The 24,842-nt window shown below is 42.5% G+C and overlaps 1 protein-coding gene across 1 annotated transcript; it reads right to left on the bottom strand.

Moving 5' to 3' along the window:
• Positions 1 to 5,331: 5,331 nt before the first annotated feature.
• On the bottom strand, positions 5,332 to 24,236 carry LOC124150721 (bcl-2-related ovarian killer protein-like). The gene is made up of 2 exons (XM_046522739.2): positions 23,446 to 24,236; positions 5,332 to 6,406 (listed from the first exon to the last, which is right to left on the bottom strand). Exons 1-2 carry the CDS (start codon positions 24,088 to 24,090, stop codon positions 6,281 to 6,283), a joined length of 771 nt encoding a protein of 256 aa, XP_046378695.2. The 5' UTR covers positions 24,091 to 24,236; the 3' UTR covers positions 5,332 to 6,280.
• Positions 24,237 to 24,842: the final 606 nt, after the last annotated feature.

Raw genomic sequence — 24,842 nt, 5'->3', positions numbered from 1 at the left:
TGGCTTTAAAACCTGAAGCCAAAGTATTTTGTATCTTATTTCCTGGAATAAATTAATTTTTTTTCAAAACAAATCCGCAAAATTCCCACTTCCACCATTAAAATCTTCCAACAACCATACATAATCCGTTTGGCGTATCATAAATATACCAGATTGTTTTAATTGTTGAAACACGTCATCTGTCGAATAACTTGAACGGTTCAAACAACACCAATAAACAACACCAATAATAAAATCTTGACTTGTATGACACAAATGCTTTAATATCTTGGGCTCAGGCTCGGCGGGTTGTTTGATCGCGTGGCATCTTTACCCCGGCGGTTGTGGACGCTGATGATAAAATCAATCACGAGATTGTCTGGTCCAGACTCCAGTACTTACAGACCGTCATTAAGCTAGTATATTGCTGAGCGTGGCGGGCGTTAACAACAAACAAAAATACGTGCTTTACATGAAGTGAAAATCTATCTACATTTGTATGTTGATCTAATTCACCTCTCTTAGTTTCTTGCAGACTAGGGGCGGTCGGGTAGCCTAGTGGTTAAAGCATTCGCTCGTCACGGCGAAGACCCAGGTTCGATTCCCGACATGGGTACAATGTGTGAAGCCCATTGCTGGTGTCCCCCGCCGTGATATTGCTCGAATATTGCTAAAAGCGGCGTAAAAACTCATTCACTCACTCTTGCAGACCGACGGGGCACGGGTGGCCAAGTCGTCTAAGGCGCCGCAATTCGCTGTGCAGAGCTGCGTCCATTGGGCACGCCCAAACCCATGATTGTCGATTCGAATCCCGACTATTTCTAGGTTTGTCAACACTATACCTGTGCTCGTGGGTTTCACCAAAGTAGTACACGTCTGAGACCTACATCACCTCCCACATTAAGCTGACACACGCCGTGATACAACTGGAATACTGTTAAAAGCGGCGTTAAACCTAACTCACACACATTTTCTTGCAGACCAGTGATATCGAAGGTGATTATGGGTAATCCTAACGCCTTGTGAGACCGCATAAGTTGAAAACTATCAAGAACTGTTTGCTGAGTCATCTAAACGTCCTGAATACATGTGTTGTGGGTCAAACAGAATTGTTCGGTGCCTCCTAAAAAAATGTCTGTCAACCCATCAAGTACGCCATTGCATCATTCCAAAAGCGAACGTGTCCGCTTCTCAATGCCAGTGATAAGTATATACAGTAAACTACGTTTATAACGAACACGCTTATAACGAACTGCCGGATATAAAGAACTGTTTTTTTAACCCGCCCATTTGCTGTATACATGTTTTATATAGAGAGAATCTCATCCGAGTGTCTTTTGATATCAAATATGACAACACGAGTCGATAAAAGTGGAAAAATTCCGAGGCTTGCCGAGGATTTTTTCCACTTTTATCAACGAGATGCTAGTTGGCAATGCAATTTTACCTAATCATGTGAACGAAAACATTTTTAGGAATATACACACATATATAAAGAAAACAAACAGGTTTGAGTGAGCAATGTGAATGTACATACGTTTCTCTATTCCTTTTCTTTCCTTTCTGTCTTTAAATTTATTGACTGTAAATAAGCATACATGTAAATCTATGGGAGAGGGCGTTCTAAGTTTTTCATGAGAATATAATATATTTAAACTGAAACAGAGGTTAAAGAACACCAGATTCATTCAAACGACTACATGTAATCTGTCATGACATATTAACTGTAGTATAGTCAATGAAATTAAACAGACACTCTTTAACTTCTTTTGTGTAGTATATTTTGTTTTCTTGAGTCATCAAAATTACGACTGAACAACTCCTTCGTCAGAAATAACACCCTCACAACGCCGTGCATATTACAACTGGTGTATAACCATGTCATAACACAGGATATCATTCTCGGTGTGTTTATTATAAAATATCACATATACAGGTTAAGAATACAAGAAAACACCACGTCACATCCGGGTGGACATTAAGACACCTCCAACCAAACGGAGTCAAGGTCATGCAAGCTCTGAGTATTGTATCAAACGTGCTGTACTTGATTAAGTTAGCATGAGACAGATTAGAATAAATGAAGAGGATGGACTATACCCTCGTATCCTATATATGGCCTGTTAAAATATATGTCGGCCCAGTCGTCTAAGGCGCCGCGATTCGCTGTGCAGAGTTGCGTCCCTTGGGCACGCCAGAAACCTATGACCGTGGGTTGTAGGTTTGTCAGCATACTCGATTATTTACAGACCGCCGTCATATAGCTGGAATATTGCTGAGTGCGTCGTTAAACAGCAAACCAACAACAACAACAACAACAGCACCATACCCGTGCTCGTGGGTTTCACCGAAGTGGGAAACGTCTGAGACCTGTATCACTTCGGGCTTTCCTCCCACATTAAGCTGACACGCCGTGATTTAACTGTAATGCTGTTAAAAGCGGCGTTAAACCCAACTCACTCACTAACTCACTGAAATATATAACCGTCTTCGTGAATCGTGGGGGACTGGGGAGGAAGGGTTATATTTTGATTATTTTGCACGAAGAGCTCTCTTGTGGCCACGCTCCCTGCGGTTTCAAATATGGAAGGATGGCTAGAGGTATTAGGGTAGAGGCTAGCTTCCCAAAGCATTAATTACAGGGCGTATGCAAAAAGGACGTGTTGACGAAAATGTTTCTTAACAGTGCTCATAAACAGAAAGTATTAAGGGCGGGTTGGTTGGGTTATGAGGGAATTTCTTTTTGTTTTAACAAGCCTATCACATTTTCGTTAAGATCATGGCAGCTGTATCTCTGATCATAAAAGCATAATACCTATCATAAACTATAAACGAATGTCCAAAAGAAAGTATACCAAGAGTTGAAAGACTATGAAAGAAAAAGAAAAGCACCTGGAAAGTCAATATGTGTAAAGTTCATTAGAATTGTGTTTTAACAAAATGTGTAAATCTGCTCATGTTATCCCATTTGTATATATATCAACACTAGATTTACACGTTTCCCAGTGTTATCGTCGATATATAAACTGTCTCACTATTACACGAACACGTCACAAATCATAAATATTCCTAACCTGGGGACGCTTGTATGAAAATACAATTGTTTGTTTCACCGTGATACCCGCTTTTGTATTGACAGGATATGTAGCAACAATATCCAAGAGCCGTATAATATATGCTGCAAGTGTCTGTCGGCGTACTTTACGTCATCTTCCCGAGTCAAGAGCGTCCACTAGGCTATTTGTTTTATCAAAGTCTTGCTTCCACAAACCTTTTTATCAAAATCTGGTTTCCACCCTTGCCACATCAAGCCCACCTTCCTGTGCTAAATATGATTGGACTCTCGCACATATCGATAGTCCAATCAGAGAAGGTTTAACAAAATCATCATCTACGACTGGTACACCTTCGTATGAAAGTGGTTTACCGCTGGAATATGTCATCTGTCATCTTTTACATCCTCCTACCCCACCCCAACGATTGCCTATGTTTTTGTGCCAGGGATTAAATCGCTCATATTTTCGTTGTCTGAAAAACTTGGTTGTCGCCTATGGTAGCCGCCATCTTTGTGAAGCTGTACGAGATAAGAAGAGCGATCTGATTGGATATCGCGTTTTCATTACAAGGGGCACAACTCGTGATCTACGCGAGGTGGCGTCAGGGTCGTGCCAAGAAATGTGGCCTTAAGCTTGGTAGACACAATTTTAGGGATAACAACTTCTTTAATACTGTAAAACGGCGTTAAGCTTGATGTGGAAGGGTAGAAGCTAGGCTTTGATATAGGATAGTGGACACGCTTGCCTCGGGAACATGACTTTACGTATGATCTCCTAAATTTCCCGGTGTAGGGTATCACCATTCCATTACAATAAATACCCTGGACCCATTCGCTGCCATACCTCCGTATGTAACCGTATTCGGAAAACACACTACCAAAAATAGCCGACAATCAGACAACTCTCGTGAGGTGAGGTGAAATGGGGTTTAACGTCGCGTCCAAGATTATTGCACTTATATAGCGACGTGCATGTACGTGTGTGTGTTTGTGTGGCTGCTTAATAAAATAGCTTGTACTAGTCCGGACTAATGCCGATTTATAGTGCTAGCTCACTGAGATACCATGCCGCAGTTTAACATGAATACCCCACTCAGACACAGTATACTGACTCCGAGCCGACCAGTCCTTGTTTTGGCCCCTTAATGCCGAGCGCCAGACAGGGTAACAACAAGTACCATCTTTTAACGTCTTTTTGTATGACGCGGCCGGGGATACTACTCTCGTGAGTAAGGCATCCTGTGAAAAGTTATTGATTTTCTGAAAAAGAAGTTTGGGGGCGAATATGTCCATGGTCGTTATCATAATGAAATGGAGATATAACGCACTATATGGTCGAGGATAATTTCGTATGCCGTTTCCAAAACACTATTCTACAGCCATCAAAATATATAATTAACTCCTTATGCTGTTTATCACCGAAATGTTGATATTCCCGATATTATGCTGTTAGGAATTCTTTGATTCTTTGTTTGTTGTTTAACGCCTCACTCAGCAATATTCCAGCTATATGACGGCGGTCTGTAAATAATCGAGTTGGGACCATGCAATCCAGTGATTGATATCATGAACATCGATCCTAGCAATTGGGAAACGGTGACATGAATCAACCAAGTCAGCGAACCTGACCACCCAATGCCTTTAGTCGCCTCTAACGACAAGCAAGGGTTGATGTAGACCAGACCCGTGAAGATTCCGGGGTAGAATAGGTCTTCAGCAACCCATACTTGCCGTAAAAGGCGACTATGCTTGTCGTAAAAGGCGACTTACGGGATCGGGTGGTCAGGCTTGCTGACTTGGTTGATACATGAAATCGCTCCCAATTGCGTGGATTGATGCTCATGATATCAATCACTGGATTGTCTGGTCCAGACTCGATTATTTTACAGACCGCCGTCATATAGCTGGAATATTGCTGAGTGCGGCGTTAAACAACAAACAAACAAACAGATGATGTAGACCAATTCTTAGCCGGATCTTTACGGGTCAGAAGTCTTTGAAATCGATGGTCGAGGGAATCAATAGGGTGTGTATATATTCCCGCGTCAATATAAATTCTGTTCAGTGACAGAGTTGGGAATTAACTATTCACGAGACCAATGCAATCGCGGGGGCACGGGTGGCCCAGTCGTCTAAGGCGCCGCGATTCGCTGTGCAGAGTTGCGTCCCTTGGGCACGCCAGAAACCTATGATTGTGGGTTCGAATCCCGGTTCGCCCCAATTATGTTTCTAGGTTTGTCAGCACCATACCCGTGCTCGTGGGTTTCACCGAAGTGGTAAACGTCTGAGACCTGCATCACTTCGGGCTTTCCTCCCACATTAAGCTGACACGCCGTGATATAACTGGAATACTGTTAAAAGCGGCGTTAAACCCAACTCACTCACTCACTCACCCAATGCAATCGCTAATCATCAGAATATAACAGCAAGGGCTTGTCTTTTTCAACGTCGACATATGTTGAGCTTTCAATATCAAGCAATGTCAGCCCAGCTTGAAGCCATTCGTCAATCATTGGGACGTGTTAACACCGTCCAGGCGATGCGGAACCAACATTAACGGAGCATTCAATAAATATCAAGGGCCTCACGGCAGAGGACACCAGAAATGGTCCTCACAAAATACATGTATACCCACGTGGGGAATCTAACCCGTGACGAGCGAATGCTGTAATAGGAATTGGCTACCCCACCGTCCGATCGGTATAACGCAAAGGTTGTGTTTTGAAGCATACAGTGACAAAATCATCACACACGCACACGCAAACGCACACACACTGAATATATAGGTCCCTGGTTATGATAGTTTCATCATAAGAGTTTTTTAGAAGTAAAGGATGGTCAACATCAGCCGGTCGCCGAGTGGCAAATGTCATGTTCAACGGACCATCATGTCGTTTGATCTTTTGTCCAATTTCACCAAATTTGAAAAGTCTCTTTTGGACCAATCTGGACGACGGTCAATGTTGAAGAAAATGAACCAGTTGGACACTCCGTATATTTCTCCTGAGGATGGGGATTCCGGTAGAGGATGGCAAAGAACTGGTGTATTCTCTTAAGCACAATCATGCTGTATTCATCCGGTAATTTGACGTGGAAAGACATCTGATTACGACGGACGTGACTTCTATCATCAGTCAAGCTTTATGTCTGCGGTCCATGATTAAGGCTTACATCCCTGCACAATACATGTCGCAACACGAGAGCTGTCCTCATCCACACAACACGATGGCGGGCGTGGACCGTCTGTCACCGCAGCTCAACGATGAAGGAGATGGTGACTGTGACGAAGCCGACGAAGGCCCCGACCATGCCGATGAGGAAGGTGGGGCTAATGACGTCCTTGTTCTCCTTGAAGGCGCTGTCGAGACCCTTCTGAAACAGGAAACGCATCACAGGTCAAATTTTGTTGATTATTTATTTAATGATATTCATGGATAAACAGAATGAATGAGTAACAATTTCGTGGTGTGCACGGGTGGTCAAGTGCCGCAATTGCCGCTGTGCAGAGTTGCAGTCCGCCGGCACACCAGAAACCTTTAAATGTGGGTTCGAATCGCGGTTCGCCCCGATTATGTTTCAAGGTTTGTCACCCAATCCGTGGGGGCACGGCTGGCCCAGTCGTCTAAGGCGCCGCGATTCGCTGTGCAGAGTTGCGTCCCTTGGGCACGCCAGAAACCTATGATTGTGGGTTCGAATTCCGGTTCGCCCCGATTATATTTCTAGGTTTGTCAGCACCATACCCGTGCTCGTGGGTTTCACCGAAGTGGTAAACATTTGAGACCTGCATCACTTCGGGTTTTCCTCCCACATTTAGCTGGCACGCCGTGATATAACTGGAATACTGTTAAAAGAAGCGTTAAACCCAACTCACTCACACACTCTATTTATTAATGTTATTTTTGGTGGTTCACTCCTCCAGGCAGCAATATCGTAGCCTGGAAGTAATCAAGTCTAAAAAATAAATAAATTGTCATTCTTGAAAATAAATAGTATGCTTCATATTGTTGGTCACGAAGTTTTATTTACTGGCTCATATTTTTCATGTAAACAATATATATTATATATATCTGATCCCCCTCTCCAGAATATCAAATGGTAAATTGAGTCTTTAAGACTATTACGTCATATACCCAGTGTACTTCTGATTGATCGAATATATTCATCACGCAGTCATAGCCCCAGGAAATACTCAAGTAAAGCACTAGAACAAAGTGCCACACATTTAGGCGTACGTAATATATTTACACAAATACTCAAATACTCAGATTGAGGTTGAATTAGAGCCTGTTCTTTCCACCAGGGCCCTGTTGTACAAAGCTATTGTTGCACCAAGGCGATCGTAACTCCCATACTTCATAGACGTAGCACTTAAATGGCTTTGTGGAGCTGGGCCCAGGTCAAGTTCTACCACAAGGCCACATGGCTGATTAGCGTTACATGCATTTCAAGCATGTGGATTGCAGGGTGTTTGATTGACGTGTGTCTCGCGGTGACTGTCACCTGACTCACTAGCCGTGTGTTTACACGTCCTGTCAATCACACTCACACTATCGGTGTCTATATCACTTCAAATCAAGTGCTGGAGTCCCCGAAAAACATGGGTATATATAGATTCGATGGGTATGAAATTGTGTAAGATGCCATGTGATTAATATCAACTGAAGCGCAGCTATGTTATTTGTGAAGCAACTTTGGCACATGAACAATTTCAATGTCACTCTGACAACGGCATTTTTAAACTGAGGGGCAAAAGAAAGTACACCGAGTTTTATGTAATTGCCGATTGAAAGAACTGTTGTTAACTTTGATTGTGTCTATTTAACCCTCACTCATTCCTGCAACAGTTTGTAAAACGTAATGTGTGGCTAAGTAATCTTGTGTAAAAATAAATTGGTTCCATGACGACTGGGGTAAGAAATGAACTGGTTCCATGAAGACTGGGGTAAGAAATGAATTGGTTCCATGACGACTGGGGTAAGAAATGGACTGGTGCCATGACGACTGGGGTAAGAAATGAATTGGTTCCATGACGACTGGGGTAAGAAATGAATTGGTTCCATGACAACTCGGGTAAGAAATGAATTGGTTCCATGACGACTGGGGTAAGAAATGAATTGGTTCCATGACGACTGGGGTAAGAAATGAATTGGTTCCATGACGACTGGGGTAAGAAATGAACTGGTTCCATGACGACTGGGGTAAGAAATGAATTGGTTCCATGACGACTGGGGTAAGAAATGAACTGGTTCCATGACGACTGGGGTAAGAAATGAATTGGTTCCATGACGACTGGGGTAGGAAATGAATTGGTTCCATGACGACTGGGGTAAGAAATGAATTGGTTCGATGACGACTGGGGTAAGAAATGAATTGGTTCCATGACGACTGGGGTAAGAAATGAATTGGTTCCATGACGACTGGGGTAAGAAATGAATTGGTGACATGACGACTGGGGTAAGAAATGAATTGGTGCCATGACGACTGGGGTAAGAAATGAACTGGTTCCATGGCGACTGGGGTAAGAAATGAATTGGTTCCATGACGACTGGGGTAAGAAATGAATTGGTGCCATGACGACTGGGGTAAGAAATGAACTGGTTCCATGGCGACTGGGGTAAGAAATGAATTGGTTCCATGACGACTGGGGTAAGAAATGAATTGGTTCCATGGCGACTGCGGTAAGAAATGAATTGGTTCCATGACGACTGGGGTAAGAAATGAATTGGTTCCATGACGACTGGGGTAAGAAATGAATTGGTTGCATGACGACTTGGGTAAGAAATGAATTGGTTCCATGACGACTGGGGTAAGAAATGAATTGGTTCCATGACGACTGGGGTAAGAAATGAACTGGTTCCATGAAGACTGGGGTAAGAAATGAATTGGTTCCATGACGACTGGGGTAAGAAATGAATTGGTTCCATGACGACTGGGGTAAGAAATGAATTGGTTCCATGACGACTGGGGTAAGAAATGAATTGGTTCCATAACGACTGGGGTAAGAAATGAATTGGTTCCACGAAGACTGGGGTAAGAAATGAATTGGTGCCATGACGACTGGGGTAAGAAATGAATTGGTTCCATGACGACTGGGGTAAGAAATGAATTGGTTCCATGACGACTGGGGTAAGAAATGAACTGGTTCCATGAAGACTGGGGTAAGAAATGAATTGGTTCCATAATCCCGAACCATGTTTACAATGTTTTAAATTTGTGGCAAAAAAAACCCCAACAAACATTAAATTTCAAAGATAAGATTATAATTTTTTTCAATATTAAAAGTTTAAAATCAAATGTTATTTAAAAAAAATAAAACCAGGTGGAAGTATTCTTTGAATGCTGACTAAGAGCCAGTACAGTTATTCGTTTGGATTATAATGTCGCTACCATCAACTGACTGGTGTACTTTCTTTGGCTCGTCTGTTTAAAGCTATTGTAGGAGGCACGGGAGGCCCAGTCGTCTAAGGCGCTGCGATTCGCTGTGCAGAGTTGCGTCCCTTGGGCACGCCAGAAACCCCTGATTGTGGGTTCGAATTCCGGTTCGCCCCGATTATGTTTCTAGGTTTGTCAGCACCATACCCGTGCTCGTGGGTTTCACCGGAGTGGTAAACGTCTAAGACCTGCATCACTTCGGGCTTTCCTCCCACATTAAGCTGACACGCCGCGATAGATATGGAATACTGTTAAAAGCGGCGTTAAACCCAACTAAAGCTATTGTACATACGATATACATTATATGATAACACGCAATATATCAATATATCAGGCATTTACATTTGTTCTTTAATTTGAAGATCGGCATAATGTTTTTTTCCATTCTGTAGATCAGTTCTGATGTGCATGTGTTATATTCTACACCGCATTGCTCTAAGGCGTTTAGAAAGAACCTCAAATTCTATATCTGTATTTCCGTATTATAGTGATTATTGAAAACAAGGGGAAGAACGCACATACTGTGTACACACAGGATTACAAGTCAAGCTGTAAATAATATTCTTTGTGGCGACACCTCATAAATTTAGCGAGTATATTTATACGGGTCATTGAGCAAGTCTATCACTTGTCTGGGTCATGCTGGAAAACGATTTTTCAATCTGTTTTTCACAAAGTGTGTTTATCACGCTCGTGCTCATTCCTCAGTATTCAAAACAAATTCGGTTTGCACATATCTTGAATGGCATTAAGTCAAATCTTGGCGTTGGGTGTGAATTGACACCTTGTGTTAAAATGCGTGAAAAGTGTCAAAAGAACAACACGTGTTGCCATGGAGAACGCACACCTTACTTGTTTGGTTCACAAACATTATCAGTTATTGAGATCCGTTTGTATACCGATGCTGTGTCACCATGGTAACCGAAATAGCGTGACATGTCATTATAAAACTGCTAGGACAGACAAATACGATAAAATCAGTGTGACCTTTTTCACATTTATGCAGGTTGAGGTGTTCTGTCCATTCGTGACCAACTCGTGTTATTCCGGGACAAGCCGAATAGCGACTCGTGCCCCTCACATGGCCATTTTTGCGACCGGGTTCCGTCTGAGCGCAAACGGGCAAAGCTAAAATAATTGTCAACTCGTTGTGTAATGGTTCACATATATCTCCCCATATATTATATATATTTCAGATGCAATATAAAGCACATCTGGACATGCGGAATTATACAGAATGATTGAACACATTTAACTGTGTCTTGGGTATATTTTTAGATGCAAGACATATGTAAAATCAAAAAATATTTCTGAGGGATTCTTTGATGAACAACTTGAAATCATACGCGCCTTCTGATTGGATTGTCGTATTTTCGCGCATAACATGCATCGATAGGGGGACGAGTCTTCTTGCAGGTTACGGAAAGGGGCGAGTGGTGACGAATGGTGTTCTGTCGTTAGCCCGTAAACTAAAATACAACAGCAGTATGGAGGTGGCCAGTAGTGTCGATTTCCGACAATGTTTTGTTTGTTTGTTCTTTAACGCTGCTCTCAGCAATATTCCAGCTATATGACGGCGGTCTGTAAAATAATCGAGTCTGGACCAGACAATCCAGTGATTGACATCATGAGCATCGATCCACGCAAATGGAATCGATGACATGCATCAACCAAGGCAGCGAGCCTGACCACCCGATCCCGTTAGTCGCCTTTTACGACAAGCATAGTCGCCTTTTACGGCAAGTATGGGTTGCTGAAGACCTATTCTACCCCGGAATCTTCACGGGTCTCCGACAATGTGTTACGGCAGGTACAGGCAAGCCAGCATTAGCTTAATACGTTTTATGTAGCACACATGAGGGCACTCAGAAATATATTTCAGCTACATGACGGCGGTCTGTAAGCAATCGAGTCTGGACCACACAATCCTGTGACTGATATCATGAGCATCGATTAGGATACGATGACATGCATTATCCTTGTCAGCGTGTCTGACCAGCCGATCCCGTTAGTCGCCTCTTACGGCAAACATGGGTTGCTGAAGACCAACTGTTACCCGGATCTGCAATTCCCGGTCAGAAGTCTTTGAAATCGATGGTCGAGGGAATCAATAGGGCTTGTACATATTCCTGCGTCAATATAAATCCCGTTTAGTCACAGAGCTGTTAAATAAGTATTCACGAGACCAATATAATCGCTAATCATCGGAACATAACAGCAGGGTAAATTATCGTAGCGCATCGTGGATTCGAACCCACACATTACTGATCCTGACTCAAACCTGCATAGCAGTTCTGTTTCGCCTGTTAATTCCATTTTTATTTCTTGATAAATATCACTAAGTAGTAGCTATATATAATATGAGTGATGATGAAACGCGACAGCAATTACCTGTGAAGAGAGACCATGTTTTATTGACAAGTTTTTGTCATTTCCCCAAGATCGTGCGTTGAGTTGTGCCACGCCCAACAAATAGGGGAAATCACATACACGGGTCTACTCAATATCTGTCACAACATGCTACGGGGGGTTTGATTGAAGGGCATGTTTATCAAGGCCAGATCAAAGACGATACAACTGCACCATAAGATGAGAACCATATAGCATTATACATCCGTTCTCCAATTTTGAAATATACCACTCAAAGGAGGTTTGTCGTAGTAGGCGACTACAGGATCGGGGGGTCAGGCTCGCTGACTTGGTTCATGCATATCATCGTAAACCAATTGCGAGGATCGATGCTCATGATGTCAATAACTGGATTGTCTGGTCCAAACTCGATTATTTACAGACCGTTGTCATATCCATAACTCGAATATTGCTGAGTGCGGCGTTAAACAACTAACAAACAAACAAAAGAAGTTAAAAAACATTCTTTCATATTACTTTAGCTAATTTCTCATGACATCCGATTCTCTGATATTACTATAGTTACTTGACATGACACGAACGATTAAGTATTAAAGTATGAAGGAATCAGATGTGCTAAGATCTTTTGTAAGAGTTTGGTTCTACGCCACATTTGGCAATGTTCCATTCATATGATGGCAGGGACACCAGGCAACAGGTAAAACACTGAACAGAACCGGACCGTAGTCGACAAGAGAAAACACATAAACTACTGAGCTACCACCTACGGAAGCCTTTTTGGGCCATTTGTTTCGTTTTTTCATTTTTTCGATTCAATCTTTAAATTTCAAGATACTAAGAAGAAATTTCAAGGTAATAAGTTGAAATTTCAAGATACTGCACCCCGGGCAGAATTGTTGTCAATGACGAACGATATAACGCGCTCAATTAAGTATCCTCACTTGTAGCGACAGTATGGAATAAACACATGCTATTGTGGTGTTCAGGTATTACAAACCAGTCATTATCATTTAAAAAATCAACCAGCTTCACTGGTAGGTGAGTGACAGACGGCGGCTGTAAATGGTCGAATCTGGACCAGGCAAACCGGTGGTCGACATCATGAGCAGCATCGCATGCCGTCGAGCCATGATGACGCTCCATCAATCTCACCACCCACACATTGTTACTCGGACCAGGAATCTCTGTGGGTTCACAAACTTTAACAAGAAAACCCTGATGCGGGACATCAATACGGCCCAAACATTGCAAGTTGAAAAGACAATATTAGTGCTCCAAATACACAAATACTGTTCGGAATCGCCTCTCGAAAAGCTAAGGCAATCAAGAGCACTCGTGGCCTGCGTGTGAGCTGCGTCGTGTATACAAGCCGGGAGGTGTAGGCTCGCCGGATCCTGCCACGTACGCCGATCTCTGCATTAAATGCAGGCGGTCGGGTAGCCTAGTGGTTAAAGCGTTCGCTCGTCCCGCCGAAGACTCGGATTCGATTCCCGACATTGGTACAATGTGTGAAGCCCATTCCTGGTGTCCCCCGTCGGGATATTGCTGGAATATTACTAAGAGCGGCGTAAAACCATATTCACTCACTCACTCTGCATTGAATGCAGCCATGTTAAATGTCCACTCTCATTACTGTGAGAAATTGCTGTCGTAAACACTGAAACTCAAAGATGATGTTTATCGCTGAGAAAAGGAACATTTATTGAAAAGCGCCCTTGCAATTTTTGATTATTACATATGATTATAAAAAGGTTTGTTTTTTGGTTGTTTAACGCCGCATTCAGCAATATTCCAGCTATATGACGGCGGTTTGTAAAATAATCGAGTCTTGACCAGACAATCCAGTGATTGACATCATGAGCATCGATCTAAGCAATTGGGATCGATGACATGTATCAACCAAGTCAACGCGCCAGACCACCCGATCCCGTTAGTCGCCTTTTACGACAAGCATAGTCGCCTTTTACGGCAAGCATGGGTTGTTGAAGACCTATTCTACCCCGGAATCTTCACGGGTCGATTATTGAAAGTAATATTCCTTATTGGCGGAATGGCCTCTTACACTTTATAAGTATTAGCACACTTGCAACTATTTTCGCTGACCGATCACTGCGATATCATCGTGATTCTATTTCAAGTGGCGAGGAATGTAACGTTATCGGGTGGTCAGGATCGCAGTCATGGTTGATGCATGTTATCGAATCCCAACTGCGTAGATTGATGCTCATGATGTAAATCACTTGATTCTTTGATCCAGATTGCTGGAGAATCGTGACGATCCGCGGTAGAATAGGTCTTCAGTAACACACGCTTGACGTAAAAGGCGACTATGCTTGTCGTTAGAGGCGACTAACGGGATCGGGAGGTCACGCTCGTTGATGCATGTCATCGTATCCAAATTGCGTGGATCGATGCTCATGATATCAATCATTGGATTGATTGGTACAGACTCGATTATTTACAGACCGCCGTCATATAGCTGGAATTTTGCTGAGTGCAGCGTTAAACAACACATAAACAAACAAACGATCATATGGCTGGACTATTGCTGAGTGCGGCAACATTCAACGGACAAAGGTAATGAGGGCAACGAAAACAGTACTTCGAACCTCCATGGATGAGAATAGTATAGATCAGCAGAGTATTAATCAGAGGTCCCGATAACGTTTTGAGCCTTTGCGTGTTAGCTCACAAGTTGTCAATCACACTGGGTATTCATAGTTTTCTTTGGATATTCGGTACATTGGAACTAAATTGATTTCTGTCTGTTGAATATGTTTTCACCAGTGAGTACTGTAGACATTTAAATGTGTTTGTGTGTTGTTTTACGACGCACTCAGCAATAGCTATACGTCAGCGGTCTGTAAATATTCGAGTCTGTACCAGACAATCCAGTGATTGACATCATGAGCATCAATCTACGTAATATATAGGGAAACGATAACATGCGTCAAACTCTTTTTTTAGGAAAGTTCTTACCCAAGTGTGTAACATATCGCATAAACTCAAAACAGCGATATACATGTCTGAGTATAGGTTAGAGTGAGTGAGTGAGTTTGGTTTAACGCCGCTTTTAGCAGTATTCCAGTATCACGGCGTGTCAGCTTAATGTGGGTGGAAAGCTCGAAGTGATGCAGGTCTCAGACATTTACCACTTCGGTGAAACCCACGAGCACGGGTATGGTGCTGACAAACCTAGAAACATAATCGGGGCAAACCGGGATTCGAATCCACAATCATAGATTTCTGGCGTGCCCAAGGGACGCAACTCTGCACAGCGAATCGCGGCGCCTTAGACGACTGGGCCACCGAGCACAGATATGGTGCCGACAAACCTAGAAACATAATCGGGGCGAACAAGTATTGGCTAGAGCACGAGAACACGGTGGCCCTATTTTAACGATGAGACACCATGGTCTGAGTGCTCTAACGTATTTAAACCATGACCAACATTCAGACAACCCAAGAACCATAAAATGTTTAAACATCAGTACTTTGATAGACGTATATTAAAAGATATTCAATAACCCTATGCTTATCTTTCAGAACACCATGTGAGTCGCCCCTGCGTGATGCACGTGAATTGTGTTCCTTGAGCCAACTGGCGTGCACCTGCGATTTGGGTTATGAAATACATGTCCAGGGCAAGTATACAGTTCATATAGGACCAACTTGAGCATATTTATCAATCAGGTAAATATTACTTCCCCATGTTGCTGGGCTTATTGTGAGCAAATACAGCCCTGATCAAGTTAAGAGTAACTTGTTTTCTGTCGGTTTATTTCTAAGAACGAAAAGCTACCAAATCACACGTACGTGCAAGGAGAGAGTGAGTGAGTATGGTTTTACGCCGCTTCCAGCAATATTCCAGCAATATCACGGCGGGGGACACCAGAAATGGGCTTCACACATTGTGCCCATGTCGGGAATCGAATCCGGGTCTTCGGCGTGACGAGCGAACGCTTTAACCACTAGGCTACCCGACCGCCCCCGTACGTACAAGGCATAGAATAACATTAAAAACGTACGGCATATAAAACACATATTTCACCTTCCATAAACGGATAAACTATTAGTTCTGATGAAAGTAAATATTTCGTTGTTAGTTTCATACAGTTACTTCCATGACGCCGTGGCGGAAGACCATATTCGATACCCTTCGGTGCGGGCTGGAATCCCGCTGGCGACAACACACGTTTTTCGTGAAACTGTTCTATCATCAAGGGATATGATAGGGGGAAATAGAGGTCCCCTCACTGCCAACAATGTTCAACTCACAAGTCAGTCAGTACATGCACGTTAAAAACAAAGTAGCCATGGTTTAAATACAAACAAGCGTGACATAGCGCTTTTATTACGCATAGGTGATGCTGCATTCTATCAGTAAATAGAGAGACCCGTGAAGATCCGGGGTAGAATAGGTCTTCAGCAACCTGTGCTTGCCTTAAAAAAGTGACGGTTTGTCGTAAGAGGCGACTAACGGGATCGGGTGGTCAGACTCTCTGATTTGGTTCATGCATGTCATCGCAACCCAATTGCGTGGATCGTTGCTCGTGATGTCATCCACTGAATAGTCTGGTCCGGACTCTATTATTTAAAAACCGCCGTCATATAGCTGGAATATTGCTGAGTGCGGCTTTAAATAACAAACAACATACGACAGTAAAAGAAAAGATCTGTAAAGAAATACCGGTATGGACGTTAAAAATGATACATTCGGTAAGTACTATTATGCTATTGTTTTAAAAACAAATTATGCGTATTTGACAATTTGTACGCCACGTTGTGGGTAATAGTGATTGATCTTGCAATTGTGTATTTTAATAATAATCAAATATTTGTCAGTGTTAGCAACTTTACAACGTTCTGTCTGGTCAGAATTTGATATATTATAGAAATATATTTGATGCACAATACGACATGATTCCCGGTTAAAGATAAAAAGATTATGTTGCAATACAAGACACGCGTCAAAACAGACGCACGCATATCGACTCAGTAATTATCGTTACGTACCCAGTGTATTTCCGACGTATGTTCGATCCAAATAGCACAAGAATGTAAAATATCAATAAAATGCCTACAAATCATAAAAAAATGTCGAAGTCGTCTAGTTGCAATGTAAAAACAGATTTTATATCAGAAGCTATATCGGCACTAATTTCAGCTGGTGTATATTTCGCAAGAAACAGCTAAATATCAGACAGTCAAGTGGATAAATTCGCCGATTCGCATTAACGTATAAATAGATATTGTCACAGAAACGTTCAATGAAACACCGCTGACAGAATTAGTTTGTAACTAACAGATTTGGTGACTTTCGCTGTTCACTGAGAATCTAACATAACATGACTTTACTAATCAGTTAGTATTTTTTACGAGGTGGCCAGTCGTCACTAACTAAGTGAGTGAGTTAATGCTTTACGTCACATCGGCAATATTTCAGCCATATCGTGACGATCACTAACTAAGAGTGAGTGAGTTGGGCTTATCGCCACTTTTAACAGTATTCCAGTTATATCGCGGCGTGTCAGCTTAATGTGGGAGGAAAGCCCGAAGTGATGCAAGTCTCAGACGTTTACCACTTTGGTGAAACCCACGGGCACGGGTATGGTGCTGACAAACCTAGAAACATAATCGGGGCGAACCGGGATTCGAACCCACTATCATAGGTTTCTGGCGTGCCGAAGAGACGCAACTCTGCACAGCGAATCGCGGCGCCTTAGACGACTGGGCAACCCGTGCCCCCACTAAGAAGGTTCAGTGGTAATCAGATATACTTTCATTGTCAGTTTCTTGTATGAGAGAAGTACTGTTAAGCATACATCAACAATTAACACATTGATGAAACAAGAATCTTAAAGCTCGGTGGAATTCGGACCTTGATTTGTCTTCCGTCACGCTACCACCTGTGCTACGGAAACTGTTGTTGTCACAAGTATCAGTTTTCCTGGTCACGTTAGCTTGGTTTATTTGTACATTTTTATCTTAATATTGTACCGAGTTCGTTGTTAGTCATGGTGGTATTTATGATTTGCACTTCTAACTTAAATATATATTACATCACATCCATGGTGATATGCACTTTATGCAACATGTGTAAAGGTGTTTACCTGTACCTGAATGAACCCTCTTAGTGTGGAAACAGCTGTAACTGCGGTATAATGATCTATGATCTATGTATATGATCTACTGTGCATAGATGCACTAGTCCAGCCAAAATATAACTCCATAATTCCAGGCTACTTCGGCACGGGTGGAAACTGGACTTTAACAGTCAGTTAACTCCCTTGCCTCGGGAAGATGGTTCCCCGCCGTGATTTTACTGGAATATTGTTAAAACCTGCGTAAAACCAGCACTCTTGCTCACCCAAAGCAGCGTTAAACCTCACTCACTTCCAAGTAGGATTGGTATGTGAAAGAACGCCGGATGTAAGCGAAATGGTCAGCGTTTTGCACATCCATTAATATCCGAATACGACACTCAGTCACTGCAACAATGACAGCATTTCGACGAAGGTCGATAAAGGACAACTGTCATACTGAGTGAGTGAGTGAGTTGGGCTTATCGCCGCTTTTAACAGTATTCCAGTTATATCACGGCGTGTCAGCTTAATGTGGGAGGAAAGCCCGAAGTGATGCAGGTCTCAGACGTTTACCACTTCGGTGAAACCCACGGGCACGGGTATGGTGCTGACAAACCTAGAAACATGATTGTAGGTTTCTGGCGTGCCCAAGGGACGCAACTCTGCACAGCGAATCGCGGCGCCTAAGACGACTGGGCCCCCCGTGCCCCCCTGTCATACTGAAGGTGCACGTATAGATAACGATTTCATATAACAGCAGCTCAAATATGCAGTCGTGTCAGACTGCCCAAGTCAAGGATTTATTCTGCTTATATATATACTGGCATATTGAATTCGGCTTTTGGCTTCTTGACCGTTTAATGCTTTGGAACTAATAGCAATGTCAACACTGATCGCCCTGATCAATGGACAACGCGTTTTTAATGGTCAAGAGTACAATGCCTTCATGGCTTCCGATTCCTTGGATGTAATTTGATATTAATGACACTGGACTTATGCATAGGATATCTGTGAAATTATTTCAGTTGTAACTGAGCGCAATGTTAGCTTTATGCTGGCTACTTCGTTTCAGTTGTGCCCCTTTGTGGCGATCCTATAGAAACGTGACGTCATATGAACGCATTGTCGCAAAACATTGAGATGAGGTGATCCGTTGTAAATGACCCACCGAGGCCAACATGAAATTTTGAGATCTTCTCTACATCATAACCAAATAAAACATTATAATGGGTAATACGTAGAATAATATGGGTAATACGTAGAATAACATGGGTAATACGTAGAATAATATCGGTAATACGTAGAATAATATCGGTAATACGTAGAATAATATCGGTAATACGTAGAATAACCTACTCTTGTGTGAAATCACAATAATTATTTGCAATATTTCGAGCATTTGGAGATGAAATCTCTCTCTCTATCTCTCTCGTCTTTTTATCATACAGCATTCTACTTGGTAAAACAATGATAAATTGTGCACATGAACCAATAGCATATTCGTTTTTTACATGCATCCATCACGCATGTCTGCGTCACCGTGGAGGGGGCTGTTAGCGTCAAACCTATAAGCTACAATAAGTAGGCAGCTGTGCACGTATTTACACGGTGGGGATTCCGGGCTATAGGTAGCCCCTAGCAACCAATGCTGGTCGTAAGAGGCAACTCAGTGGATCGGGTAGACTAACATTTAGTCTCTGAAATCTTATATTACACAATATCCTTCTTGACTAAAATTTTAAAAAAATCCCTATGCTGTGGAAAAGAGCTTGCTAGGGATGGCTAGACTTGCTTTTGTATGCGTTTCTAGATTTATTTATTTTCACAAAATAAATATATTCGACGGTCAGGGTGCAGGACTTTGGATCGGGAGGACAGACTCGGTGACTTGCTGTTCGTGTGTCTTCGTACCCCGATCGTTGCTCAAAGTATCGATCACTGGATGGCTTGATCCAGACTTGATTATTTACAGTCCGCCGCCATGCATGTAGCTGGAATACTACTGACTGTGGCGTTGAACAAGAAACAGACAAACAACACACGTAAAAACGAATGCGATATTGTAACATTTACACGTAGCATTGGGTGCTCGTCAACAGCATTGACCTATAAATGCTATTTGTTTAACTATCATTCAGGTGGGGTGGTGAGGTGAGGTGAAATGGGGTTTAACGTCGCGTCCAAGTTTATTGCACTTATGTAGCGACGTGCATGCACGTGTGTGTGTGTGGCTGCTTGTACTAGTCCGGACTGATGCCGATTTATAGTGCTAGCACACTTAGATACCATGCCGCAGTTTAACATGAATACCCCACTCAGACACAGTATACTGACTCCAGGCCGACCAGTCCTTGTTTTAGCCCCTTAATGCCGAGCGTCAGACAGGGTAACAACAAGTACCATCTTTTAACGTATTTTGGCATGACGCGGCCGGGGATCGAACCCCGGACCTTCCGCTCTCCGGCCAGACGCTCTTCCACTAGATCACGAAAGCGGTTCATGAAGCTATGAATTGGTTCGAACCTCCCTGATTAAATCTGATTATGACCCTTGGTCCTTCAGAATCCTACTGCTCGTGAGTTTAAAACAAGAGGCAAACGACAGTAAACATGCTTTGCAAATCCTGCAATCAACCGCTCTCCATGCGGACGTTCTACCACAAGACCACAGAGGCGGTCAACTATCATTCAGCACTGACAATGAATGTTTAACAGTCGCACTGAGTTAGACGCCGAGTGTTTGGTTGGTTGGTTTGTTGGCCGCACTCACCAATATTCCAGCTATATGACGGCGGTCTGTACATAATCGAGTCTGGACCACACAATCCCGTGCAATATCATGAGCATCGATCCTTGCAATGTGTGATCGATGACATGCATCAACGTTGTAAGCGTTGGTTGGTTGGTTTGTTGTTTAACGCCGCACTCAGCAATATTCCAGCTATCTGGCGGCGGTCTGTAAATAATCGAGTCTGGACCAGACAATCCAGTGATTGATATCACGAGCATCGATCCACGCAATTGGCATGCATCAACCAAGTCAGCGAGCCTGACCACCCGATCCCGTTAGTCGCCTTTTACGACATGCATAGTCGCGTTTTACGGCAAGCATGGGTTGCTGAAGATCTCTTCTACCCCGGATCTTCACTGAGTGTTTGGTATTCTGACAGGTAGTGAATATGAGATCTGATCCCGTATATATTTTTTTTAAATTAGTCCCCAAAACAAGTCGTTGACTGGATGTGATGGATTTAAAAAACAAATAATGTTAATGTTAAAAATATGTTTGGCTCTTTAAAGCGAGTAGAACTGAAGGTCTTGAAGTGCTGACTGAAATTTGTCTGTTTCAAACATATATTGACAGCATATAGAGACCGCCTCCCTGGTCGAGTGGATATGACGTCTACCCGGATAACGGAGGGTGGGTGGTTCGATGCTGGGCGCGTCATACAAAAATAAAACGGTACTTGTTGTTACCCTGCCTAGCGCTCGGCATTATGGGGATAAAACAAGTACTGGTCGCCTCTGAGTTAAATTCCACGTTAAACTGCGGCATGATAACTCAGATGGTTAGCACCATCAAATCGACATTAGTCCGGACTAGTACAAGCAGCCACACTCAGGGATTTGTCTAGGATTCTTAACTAAGCACGCTTGGCAGGCAAACTGGGGAACAAAATCATTATTTTGCTTATAATTGGGATTATTGTAAAGTTCATATCTTCGAGGTATTTAAACATTGCATTCAGTACAATAATGTAAAATCAAACATTGAAGTCTCTTTACTGGTCCTGTTATCAGTAGGGGGCACGGGTGGCCCAGTCGTCTAAGGCGCCGCGATTCGCTGTGCAGAGTTGCGTCCCTTGGGCACGCCAGAAACCTATGATTTTGGTTTCGACTCCCGGTTCGCCTCGGTTATATTTCTAGGTTTGTCAACACCATACCCGTGCTCGTGGGTTTCACCGAAGTGGTAAACGTCTGAGACCTGCATCACTTCGGGCTTTCCTCCCACATCAAGCTGACACGCCGTGATATAACTGTAATACTGTTAAAAGCGGCGTTAAACCCAACTCACTCACTCCAACTCCCACATAACACTCATAGTTATCAGTAATACACACGCTACGTCTACAAAGCCATCACATTAGTTGTAGCAATAATGCATTATTTTGTTACTTTTGATTTATTCCAGTTTGCGATTTTAAAAAAAAATCTGGAACCCCATTTCACCTGATGTCACATCTAGCTTACAGGTAAATGTAGATAGCGAGACGCAGCATGTTGCGCAACCTCGTAACTCTACACATGCTTATGATCTGACAGCAATTCGTAGCTGTGTCACACATACCAACGTCAATCGGCGCTCGTGACCTACTCGTGGACATTGATAGATATACGATCGGATAACAACAGAAAAAATGGACTCGTGTGCATAGCCCCTGTTCTAAGATCGCAGTTACGATTAAAAACAACAGGCTTATTTATCGCCAGCATTCATGGCCCTGTCATTCATAGCTTATCAAAGTTTATCTGCCGTATTTCACATGCTATCGAACTGGAGAGATCAACATGTGACTATCTTCCTATTGTGCAGGTATGGTGTGTGGCCTTGGTTGAGATGGGACATTTGTGGTTCGTGGTTTTAAGTGGCACGATAACATTTGTTCTGACGTAAGTGATTAGCCCTTTACTTGGCTGGAGAGCTAACTATTTATAAGTAGCTGATATAGTAATATTTTTGGGGGGACCAGATTGAGATTATCAAAACAAAGGACTTGACATTAACCTTGGATAACTTTATCTCAATCTCGTCTTCCTCAAGTCCGAAACTGAAAGAAAATCATTTGAACACGAGGTGGATGGGTGGCGATATTATAATTTGTATTTAATAATATCAATCTGATAATAATAATGATGATGATGATGATGATGATGATAATAAAAATATTTTTAAAATCATGTTGTCACGAACATTCCATCACAGTCGTCCGACACTGTGATCGCACATAAACACGACTTAATTAACAGGAAAATTGCAATTAATTGCTTAATGACTGGTGATGTTGTGGAGCGTCCCTCTTATTCCCACTGACCAATCCCAGCCGAACACCAACAAACCAACCCACCCCATCAACCAAAACCCAATCGCCACAATCCCTAGACCTATGCAGTCTCCATTTTGTTAAAATATTTTGTAAACAATTACATTAAACAAAGAAACAAACAACATGCAACTAAAACCTAAAATATAAACATAGTTTTTAAAAGTTTCCACATGCATTTGTGCATTCAGAACACACTGTTGTACATATCAAAGACCAGGGCAAATGTACCTCGTATGTTCCAAATAATTGATTTTATATCGAAAACACAGACTGATCCCAGTCTATACAAACCCCAGACCCGTTCGATCTCGTTTCTAAATTTGAATGGTATTATCTGAGAAAACGATGATGACAACTTATGCAAATGACAGAACAATTGAATTCATGAAAAAAACAATGCAATTTAAACATCGACCTACCCATCCACCTTGTTTTACAAGCCATTCCACGAGGTGCATGACGACAAATCCCCCAACCGTGTCGACTACGTCGTTGACGAAATCAGGGTGTCCTTGTTGAACGCACTCCTCGGCAAAGGAACTACTTATCGCGAACATTGACACAATTTTACCCCAAGTAATGGAATCACGGAAGAGTATGTTCAACACGTCGTTCAGAGTTGCTTTCACAATACCTGCGCTACTCATAGTTCTGCCAATCTTCCTTGAAACGTCCGTGTAAACACGAGGGTACATTTTCTCCAGCACCTGTCCCGCGTTGATATAGCTTTCAGACAGCTCTGAATTACAGCCTCCAAACGGTAATTTCTTCGTCATATCTTTTTCTGACAGTCGCTGGTATGTATAATCCTTGCATATGTGTTTAGCCTCTTCCATCATAGTCGTTATGGTTGACTGTGGCAGCAGTGGTTCCGAGCTTGTCTGCATTCCAAACGTTTCCATAACAAATGACAAAACCTTTCTCACGTGGTTAGTCAAGCAGACGACAATCCACGGAGTCACGTCTGCGCCTGCGCGAGTACTGTCGTCTGCTTTGACAGCTCCCTTCGAATTCGTCGCCTGTCGCCAACTGACGGAAACTCCAGCACAATCGTCGACTTCCATGACGGACCAGCTTGTTTTATCGTCTTACGTGCACTTATTAAATCTTCAACGCATAATTCGTATTTAGCATGCAACAATCTGATCTATACTTCTTGGTCGGGATGATTAGCCGGTCGTAAGTCTAAATACCCAAATCAGCTCTGTACTCCGACCCGACGTATTGAGGTTATCGATATAACTATAGATAGTACATTTCACAGATGGCACGTGCTCTCGGATATGAATAAACAAGTCTGTATTGTACGGTCGTGGGTTATAGAGCACGTACAATGCTCCCGCTTTGTGCACTATTGACCAGAGGCAGTGACATACACGGAAATGAAAGTAAAGTTATTGATTAGTAATTGAGACATACATGACGTATATAAATAGGTGTGTGTATGTGTTCCGTGGACGATGTATAATAAAAAATATCACTAATCACGAATATTCGGGAACATGTGTGTAGTTGATCTTCCCCAGTAATATAACATAGTCACTGAAAATTTCTGGGATTATACATCGTCCTTGAAATAGTTTGTTTATGATTTTATTGAAATAGTGCTAATTTTACTGATAATCACGGAAATGTCACGCTTATATGCTTGCTCTCTGTGTTTGTTTAATTTGCTGTTTAACGCCGGACTCAGCAGTATTCCAGCTTTATGACGGCGGTCTGTAAATTTTTTTCGGACCAGACAATCCAGTGACTGATAGCATGAGCATCGATCTAGGCAACTGGGATACAATAACATCAACCACATTAGTAAGTA

This window comes from Haliotis rufescens, unplaced genomic scaffold, assembly GCF_023055435.1.
Source record: "Haliotis rufescens isolate VD_foot unplaced genomic scaffold, xgHalRufe1.0.p SCAF_89, whole genome shotgun sequence".
Lineage (NCBI taxonomy): Eukaryota > Metazoa > Mollusca > Gastropoda > Lepetellida > Haliotidae > Haliotis > Haliotis rufescens.
Note: the sequence above shows the minus strand (reverse complement) of the source record. Positions and strands in the feature narration are given on the sequence as shown.